Source organism: Eulemur rufifrons, chromosome 4 (assembly GCF_041146395.1).
Source record: "Eulemur rufifrons isolate Redbay chromosome 4, OSU_ERuf_1, whole genome shotgun sequence".
Classification (NCBI taxonomy): domain Eukaryota; kingdom Metazoa; phylum Chordata; class Mammalia; order Primates; family Lemuridae; genus Eulemur; species Eulemur rufifrons.
In genome coordinates, this window is record NC_090986.1 from 5,086,042 (window position 1) to 5,095,936 (window position 9,895).

The 9,895-nt window shown below is 43.3% G+C and overlaps 1 protein-coding gene across 1 annotated transcript; it reads right to left on the bottom strand.

The window, feature by feature from the left end:
• Window positions 1-4,298: 4,298 nt before the first annotated feature.
• LOC138382385 (putative olfactory receptor 2W6) lies at window positions 4,299-5,246 on the bottom strand. Its single transcript, XM_069466910.1, has one exon. The coding sequence runs from the start codon at window positions 5,241-5,243 to the stop codon at window positions 4,299-4,301; it is 945 nt and encodes a 314-aa protein (XP_069323011.1). The 5' UTR covers window positions 5,244-5,246.
• Between the last annotated feature and the right edge of the window lie 4,649 nt (window positions 5,247-9,895).

Consider the following 9,895-nt stretch of genomic DNA (forward strand, 5'->3'; position numbering starts at 1 on the left):
TATGATAAAATGATCAGACTGGTCCAGTTCAGCTCATTTTTCAAGCCATATCACATCTGTCAGCAGAGGTTGCTAACCTGGAGTTCATCAGACTAAATCTAGGCCATATCTATCCTTTGTTAAGTCAGCTGTGAGTGGAGCATGGGTGTATCTGAGGGTCAAGAGCATAGAGTCTGAAGCCAGCTGCACTGGGATAAAATCATGGCTCTAGCATTGAAATGCTGTGCGACCTGTGCTGAGCTGCAGAACTTCTCTGTGCCTTCATCTCTTCTTAGGGTAGTTTCAAGGATCCAAGTGACTAATATAAGGCAAAATGTTTCCAAGAGTGCCTGGCACATAGGTAACACTAGACAAGTGTTAAGTATTGTTTAATAACAAAAATGGGTACTATTAAGTGGTAATCTAAAATCAAATTCCCATTATTTGTTTCATATGTTGACCAAGCCACTTTCTGATCACTTGGTTCTCCCTGTGACTTCCTAAAAGGGATACAATCTACTGGTCAGAAGCATGAAGAAATGGTATGATTGAAAGATAGTTTTTTTCCCACCATTAAGTGGTACGTTGCCATTGCCATTCTCATATAAAATACTAGACTCTTATGAAGTTGGTTAAAGTGAATCAGTACCTCTGAGCCTACTCAACTATGGGGCACCCGGAGTCCGGCGGGTGATCCTACCAGGCAGGAAACACATTGCAGTGGAAATTTTAATATATGATGCATCGACTTGTCCCAGGCGAATGCTCCTCTAGTAAAATTTTATCTTACTTGTGTTTTTTTTTTCCCCATATGTAACCTTTGTACCCAGGATTCAACACCATTTACAGTCAACCTTATTCTACTTGCCCGCTATAAACAAACTTTCTATCAGGCAGAAATACTTATTTCTTAATACCATATACCATTATTGTCTTTCCACTCTTCTTAGATACTTTTTATAGAGCATCAGAGTTCCATAATTTGATGTTCTATTATAGCTCAATTTTCTGGTCTAATCTTTTCTCATGGTTCTATCTCTTCTCCACTTTACTCTTTGTTGCATTATTACTTTCCCCAATTTTATTATAATAGGATTTTATTCTAATTCATTTCCAATTGATGGAAATTTGGGGAGAGTATCTTTAAGTCAGTTTCCTAAGTCCCTAAAGAGAAATCAAATTAACCAAGTTTGTCAAACTAAAGCACAGAAGTCACTGGCCAGTTTGCAGATGGGCCAATTGACTCCCCACTCCACACCCTGAAACTCCCATTCACCACTAACTATATCAAAGACTAAGGTTCTGTTGCAGTACAGTGTGTCTCCTGCTGCAGTGTCAGTGCTAGGACAAATGACAGAGATCAAGATGTTGTACCCTAGGAACCAGGAGTCGGCAGGCACCTTACAACCATACCAATTTCTTTGAGTTCCTTAAAGTTTCCAGGGTATAACTTGTGTTTAATAAATGCTTGTTGACTTGATCCATTGAAAATTTATCACAGAAATAGCCTGAATATAGGAGGTTTTCAGTAAAAGACTAAAAAGCACTTGGAAAATGCTGTCCACAGCTGTGGCCAGTGCCCTGTTCCAAACCAGCTGGAAATACACTCATCATATATGTGAGAATGACCTGCCAGTGGTTATAATGCCTAGAAACTCAACCAGGAGAATTTCAATAAAGAAGAGGACTGGTATTTGGGGCGATAGACAAAATTTCTTCCATCTTTTATATACAGGATGATGCCCTGTGGATGATTTCTTGAGCTTAAAAGGAAAACTTAAAGGTTCTTTTTTTATCAGATTGACATAGCATTTGGCTACTAAATAGTCTGAATTTTAACCACCTAGGACCTAAATTTGCAAGCAGCAGTTAATGAAACGGACAACTCAATGGGAAATGTTTGACAGATACTGAGTGCCGTCTTAGGTCCTCACTTGCCTTGTAATTTGATCAACTCCCTCAGCTTCCTTGTGCTTTTGTCACATTATTTTCAAATAGGGTAAAGTCTATCTACCTTCTATCTGTCCTGTGATCATCTTTATAATATAAAAAGATGATAGAAGCAAATAAGTTTTGAAATACTTTTATTATCTCCAAAACATCTTATGCTGAAATATTTTTTTCCATTTCATCTGGATATTTTGTTATCTCATAGACTTAGCCTCTTTCACAATCTGTAGACTCATTCAGCCCCATAATCCAAAAAAGTCTGAAATGGTATTATCTATAAATAATGCATGCTCAGCACCCTTCCCCTGAATCACCACCGCACCCCCACCCCACATTTATACCAGAGCACTAAAGTATGCTGCAGAGTCCTCTGAGAGCCGATGAGACGCCCTGTTTACCTAATTACAAAAGGAACAAATGAAAGGTATTTCTTATACCTGGGAAAGAACATTTTTTATCTTGCAAATAATGAATAGGGAAGTACCAAAGCAGGTTTTTACTAAAAGCAAGATCTGAATAACAATTATGTAAGGCCTCAAAAGGAATAGATTGCCCAATGCCTGTGATCCACGGTAAAAATAGCATATAATTGAGAGACCACCTGCCTCAAACTTAGCATACCTCACTTCACTTAATCTCTACAGCAGCCCTCTAAGATGAGGATTATTGTCGCCATAATACAGATAAAAAATGCTAGGCTTTGAGAGCTAACTGGTGAGAAGATAAATCAGTTTCAAATCCGGTTATGAGTGGTATTGTCAGTCCCATGCCTGGTTCACAGCGTCATTCATACCTAGTGAAGGTGGCCATACATTCAGAACACTGTAGGAAGATTCCTGGGCAGTGTGAGGAGTTGAGTTTTGATTCTCTCTAAAACAATGATATCCAAATCTATGATCAGTAACACCTAGAGAGCTATTTGGTTTTTTGGGTTTTTTTTTTTTTTTTTACTATTTTTTAAAGCCATAGGTGTGGTAGGCAGCCTTTTCTTATTTTTTAATTTTTTTTTTTGACAGAGTCATTTTTTGTAGAGATGAGATCTTGATATATTGCCCAGGCTGGTCTTGAACTCCTGGCCTCAAGCAAATCCTCCCACTTCAACCTCCCATAGAGCTGGGATTACAGCGTGAGCCACCACACCCAGCTAGAGAACTTTTTTTTTTTTTTTTTTTTGACAGAGTCTTGCTTTGTTGCCTGGGCTAGAGTGAGTGCCATGGCGTCAGCCTAGCTCACAGCAACCTCAAACTCCTGGGCTTAAGCGATCCTACTGCCTCAGCCTCCCGAGTAGCTGGGACTACAGGCATGCACCACCATGCCCGGCTAATTTTTTTCTATATATATTTTAGTTGGCCAGATAATTTCTTTCTATTTTTAGTAGAGTCGGGGTCTCGCTCTTGCTCAGGCTGGTCTCGAACTCCTGACCTCAAGCGATCCACCCGCCTCGGCCTCCCAGAGTGCTAGGATTACAGGCATGAGCCACCGCGCCCGGCCTAGAGAACTTTTTAAAAACAGAGATGCCTGGACCCACACCTGGTATGTTTTTGATTCAGGGAGTTTTTGAAACTTTGTGTCTTAAGTGTTCTGATACACAATCAAGTTTTGGAAATACTGCTTAGTAACTTCCATTTCCAAGATGCACTGATTTTGTAAGAGTAGCCATCACAATTATTTTGGGAGGAGTGGAAATCTGAATACAGGACAGCTCTCTTTGGGGACTGCCTACAGCTGCTGGGGACGGAGTCATTACCTCTTCCCAGATGTGTGCCATTTGCTCCGTTCTTTCCAGGGCTGGCGTCCCTGACTCTAGTCAGCTCTCTTACGAGCACACTGGCTATGAGAAGAGGTTAAGGAGAAGGTGCAAACGACTCCGAGCAAACTCTTCCTTTTCAAAAAGAAACTCAAAGGACACTCCCCACTCATGGAAAACCAACCTATCCCCAGGACAGAGCATTATGATTTTACCGGTGTTGACTCCTCTGTGCCTGAAAAGCTACCACTGTCATAAATAAGGGAGCTTTGAGGAAAGGCCACTCGTATTGTCTCAGTTTTTATTTGACATCCGTGACATGGTCGGCAGACTGCCCTGTGCCTTTGTGTGGCTGAACTGTTTCTATAGGTCCCCTGAGGTTGTGGGTAGATGACAGGAAATGATGAGGAACGTGCAAGATAGTGCAGAGGTATCCTACAGCAGACACCCCAAACAGGAGGAAAGCTGTCCACATCCAGGGGGCGGAGGGCAGGGGCAAACTCAGAAGCATCGTGCCTGCCTGCGTTCCTTCTACGCTTCGAGTATTAGTTCTCCACCCGATGCAGACACATCTAAGACAGGAACTCCAGCAAAGCGTCTACTGGGCAAATGTTCCCCTCACTTAGGCTTCCCCGGCCCCCTTCTCCCACCCCAGAAGTTTCTTCATGGCTCCCTTCACATCCTTGTTCCTCAGAGTGTAAATGAGGGGGTTGACACTGGGCGTGACGATGGTGTAGAAGAGAGTGAGGAACTTCCCCTGGTCTTGGGAGTAGCTGTTCGCTGGCTGCAGGTACATGTAGATGATGGTCCCGTAGAAGAGGGAGACCACCATTAGGTGAGAAGAGCAGGTGTTGAAGGCCTTCTTGCGCCCGGCTGTGGACCTGATCCTCAGCACGGTGACAGCGATCATGCCATAGGAGAGGAGGATGAGGGAGAGGGGCACCAGGAGGAGGGCAACCCCCAGGACAAAGGCAAATGCCTCCACCAGCATGGTGTCTTCACATGACATGGCGATGAGGGCAGGCATCTCACACAGGAAGTGGTCCACCCGGTGACGCCCACACCGGGAGAGTTGCATCGTCTGGGGACACATGACAAAGGAGTTTAGGAAGCCACAGCACCAGGCCACGGTCACCAGCTGCAGGCAGAGGCGTGGGTGCATGACCACCGTGTAGTGCAGGGGCCGGCAGACGGCCACATAGCGGTCATAGGACATGACAGCCAGGAGGACGCACTCCGTCGAGCCCAAGACCATGTAGATGTAGAGTTGGGCCACACAGCCGTGGTAGGTGATGGTCTTCTCCGGACCCCAAAGGTTCCACAGCAGCTGAGGGACAATGCTTGTTGTGAAGCAGAGGTCCAGGAAGGACAGGTTCCCAAGGAAGAAGTACATGGGCGTGTGGAGCCTGGCGTCCATGATCGACAGGAGGATGATGGCCGCGTTTCCCACCAAGGTCAGGATGTAGAAGGCCAAGACGAAAGCAAAGAGAATTATCTCCAGTCGCGGTCGGTCAGAAAAGCCCACCAGGACGAAAGCCTGCAGGTAGCTGTCATTGTCCCTGCCCATAATCTTCACCAGCTGTTACGGAAAAACAACGAAAGAATTGGATAAGAGGGCACATAAAGATTATCCAGGGGCTCTCCAGTTTCCATTTATAGATATGTGAGGTTAAGAGAGTCATTTGCCCTTTCTTTACTTTTTTAGTATACACTTACCAATGCCTATTACACACAAAGCCGCCTGCCTGCTGCCCCCGGAAGATAGAGGATAAATTACTCTGGAGTTGCCTTCCTTGGTAAATAATGTATGTAAATAATGACAAAGAAGGGAGTAAGGGAAAGTTCTTTAAAAGAAGATTCGTTGAAAGGCTGAGTGTTATACAAATTACTCCCAACTGTCAGGGAGGAGAGTTTGTATTAAGGGAGACTGATAGACCTGAGAATTGGTTTGGGTTGTGTTCCAAATAATGAGCAAGAATTTGACACGTGGCAGATTGAGCAAAATACGTTTCAAGAAGAGGAAGGAGTATATGCAGAGGCATGAAGGATGAAATCATGGATGATGCTCAGAGAATCCATGCATGTACATATCAGGCAAGTCCTTAATGGCATATAATTTTATTAAGATGAAACACAATAATTTTTGACCCTGCAAGAAGGGTTGAGATGATAGACTTGATTCTGTCTCTACAAGAGGTAGGTCTGCAAACGCCTAACGTGCAATCCAGTTTACCTCCCTATATCTTGGCTTTTCCCTGTGCAAGATGGAAAAGAGGCTGGGTCCTGTCTGAGTCCCCACCCAGACCTCACATGCCTATGTGACCAGTGACATTAGGTATATGCCATGAGCACTTACAGCTGTCCCCGGTTTCCACAGTCTATGCCAGGGCTCTGATGGAGACTTTGTCTTGTAGGGCCAATGTCCACCTAGGCTTATATCCACCGTGATAGTAGCAAATGACATCTGGGCAACACACAAGAAGGAAGCAGTGGGAATGAGAGCACAGAAACATTAAAGGACATGTGTCTCCATGCAGCTGCTGTCACCACCTGTCATCCTGACAGTGGAGAAATTATGAACTCTATCCAGCCAGCGCTGCAGTAGGGAGTTCTGTAAGTTTCCATTTGCTGGTCCAGGCACAGGACCCTCAGCAAAGCCCTATGAAAGGGTGAAAGAACACGAGGAACTATCACAAGTAGCCAGCCAAGGCCAAAGAATGTAAGGCCCTTGGAGGCTGCCCACGTGCTCACGAGGGAGACCCACATGCAACATTTTGCAGATGTTGGTCATGAAGAACAACTTGAACTTCTATATCTGCAGACCCATCATAAGTTTTAACCCAAGTTCAAGAAACCTCAAGAGTGGCAATCACAAGCTACACAAATTGTCCATCAATGTTTATGACTTAGGGCCTGATTCCTTAGCCAAAATGGAAAATTTACTTTGTAGTCATCTATTCATTTAAAGCTAATTTTTTTCCCAATATTTTATTCTTTCAATCTAAAAAGTCCCAGTGCTAAGCCTTGTCACAAATACTCAGAGGCTCTTGTAATCACTTCTAATAATCACTTCTAACACCTGTTTTCTCATGATTTTAGCTCATATCTTTAGTTCAGAACCATGAAATTGCAAGGGATAGAGCTTTTGAAGATGCCCAAATACTTTTGGTAGTTTAGGTGGCAATTTTGAAAACCTTGTCCCTAGCGTCTGAAATTGGATCAACTCTCTGGCCAAAGGTTATATCCAAAACTGCACCAGTCCATAGAGGAGAATCTGTAGAATGGCTCTCTGTGCTTGCTGAACAGAATTTAACAGCACCAAGTAGTAGAGCTGTTTTTGTCTGGGCTAGGTTTACAGCACATCCTACAGTCATCATCCTTTTTATTTTCACAATACATTGAGCTTTTTGCAGAGCCTTTATATCTACAGTTTGGGGCCACCCTCAGAATAGCCCTGCAAGGTCAAGAGGCCAAGCATCAGAATCTCCATTTGGAGATGGACAATCTCAACGACAGCAGAGTCAAAAGAATAGCGCGGCTGAGTATCAGTTCACAGTGCCCGTCCCAGCTGTGAGCTCAAAGCTCCACTCACTCTGCCTCCCTCCCCTGTTCCCGTCTACGTCTCACCCACTTAAGGCTGCGGTTGCTCAAAGCTGATCACTCACTACTGCACCCATGAGCCTGCACATACAGGCCTAACAATAAACCCATGATCATGAGCAGTTCCGGAGAGAAGCTTGTGATCATTCTCAAATCCCCAGAGAAGGCTTGCCATACTTGATTTGCCACGATGCCGAAACAGAATAACACAGAGGTCTTCTGTTCAAGTTGACTATCATTTTATTCACGAGATTAAAAAGATTGGCTTATTGCTGTGCGTCTAGGCTCAGAAGATGCCCTTGGACCGGCCCAGCTGGGAATGGGGAGACAGAACATGGTCACTTCCAATCTACCTCAGATTCACTTGGTCAGAATTTGGTGCCTTCTTTTGTTTCTGTTCCAAAATGGGATTCCAAATTGCAGTTGGCATTGAAAAACCCCTTACTCTGGCGCCCTAATAAATATCAACTGTAACAGAAACTGTCAGAGATAATTATATATCAACATACAAGGGACTAACGATACAGATGTAAGACTCATTGCTACGATAAATCTCATGTTAAAATCTCCACTCCCCCTTGTTCTTCCCAGAAAGTAGAAGACCTAAGAGTCTGTCAGGCCCCCTTACTTCAATTCCAGAGGTCAACCAGGAGTTTTCTCAGGGACAAGGCAGGTAATTCCGGTCCCTTTTGGTTTCTGGGTCTTCCAAAGAAAATTCCAGTGAAAATTCTGATAGGAGATTGAATACAAAAATAATGTCTGCCCCATCGAAATGTTAATGTATTTTCAAATAGCAGAGTTTGGAAGATAAATGATTAACTGTGGAATGACCAGAGGTGGCATATCTTTGCAATTAAGTGGGCAATAGTGCTACCTTTCAGATCAACATGTTTTATCTCACACCTGTATATACAGGTACCTTAGGGTTAAGGAGATGGCAGACCGCCCCCAGGGATAAAGGGAACCACACTTAGTTCGAAGTTTCGAGACTATAGACAAAGTCATTTTATTTGTTCACACTAAGTAGACAGGAGGATAACTTTAATACCTGTCACCTTGGGAATGTGGAAGAGCCTGGGGTCCTGAGGTAAACTGGCATCGCTTTGTTTCAGAGCCGAGACCTCAGGGACTGGCGGTGTCATCTAGAGACTGCCCCAGGTCCCCACACACAAAGGCAGAACTCACCAGGGCCGCAACACGGAAAGTCCCCAAGCTTGAGGCTCAGGCTTTCTTGAAGAGAGAATTAATTCCGGGTTGTATATCAAAACACAAGTAGATAAATTTCTGTGTTTTCTTCTGGACTCACAAAATTAAAATCATGAAGGTGCTGGGAGGCAAGCACCCCCAAAGACTTGAATCTGCACCTGCCAACATGGGAGAGAATGGGCAAGGGGGACACAGATACAGGAAACTCCAGGGTCTGCCATTGCCACGTAGAGAAGCCAAGAGAAACTTCACTTCTTCCCTCTCCCTCACCCCACGTGTCTTTACCTCCTACTTGCGTAGTGCCACGTCGGGAGGCTGGTGGGCAGCCAGTCCAGTCCAGTCCAAGGGACCGGTCACATGTTTACTGTGCCTGTGTCTTCCCAGGGCCAAGGCTGTCTAGTCTCACCTTCTACAGAAGACCCCCCCCCCCCGCCGCGCGCCCCCGCCACAACGGAAATACAAGATAAGAATGTCAGCCTTCCATACAGCTGCCATAAATAATTTGATTCCAAGGATTTATTTAGCTTTTTAAATTGGCATTAGTGCTACCACTTGCATTAAGTCAAAACAGGAATCTCTTGAGAAGTAGCAGAAAATAGAATATATCCAATTTTCCTGGATCTCAGCTGTTCACAGTTTATTGATTAAAAAATACAATCTCACATACAGTTTGAGAAAGATAACTTTTAACATCTATTTTCACATATGAAGAAATTCATTTCCAACTACACTGTGACTCACCCAAGGTCAAATAGCTAATAGCTAGTGGTTGCTGAAACTAGAGCTCGCTCTCTCAGCCCATCTTATCTCACACTCCTTCCATTACATTAAATAAAATGGAACTGATACCTATTGAGGTGGATGATAATTAGTAAATAGATTCAAATTATGATTTTTAAAGCTACAAATTATAATTTTAAATCCTTTTTTCAAAGACTAAAAGCTTTTTTTGCTGCATAGAATCCTGTCTTTTCTAGAATTCTGAAAATAGGTAGGTCTTTCTAAAACTGGAGAGAATTTTTGCATTTAGACCCTACCATGACAACTTTTCTCTATTAGCATTAGTTTCTTTAGCATTTCCCTTTACTAGAGGAGTGAAGTCTGTTATTAATAGATTCACCACAACATCTGCAGCAGAGGAGGGATGTGAATTGATGTTCATATGCCTAATTCCCTTATGCCTAAATTATCTTTTTCTATTTCAAGACTTATGTAAAGCTTTTTAACATACAATTAACCACCCTGAGAATGGCAATAATCCTATATTCTTTACTCAGATAACAAATATTGCTAAACTTCTTCATCTTTCTAAAATTTGTGTTGGATTTGTCCGTTTGTATGTATGTGTGTATGTAAGTGTAGCTGTAATTTTTTTCTGGAAGTGTCTACAACTCTTCATATGTACATTCTTTT

What these genes read in the sequence shown, in the direction of transcription:
- LOC138382385 (XM_069466910.1), bottom strand. Translation starts at nt 5,243, where the DNA reads ATGGGCAGGGACAATGACAGCTACCTGCAGGCTTTCGTCCTGGTGGGC.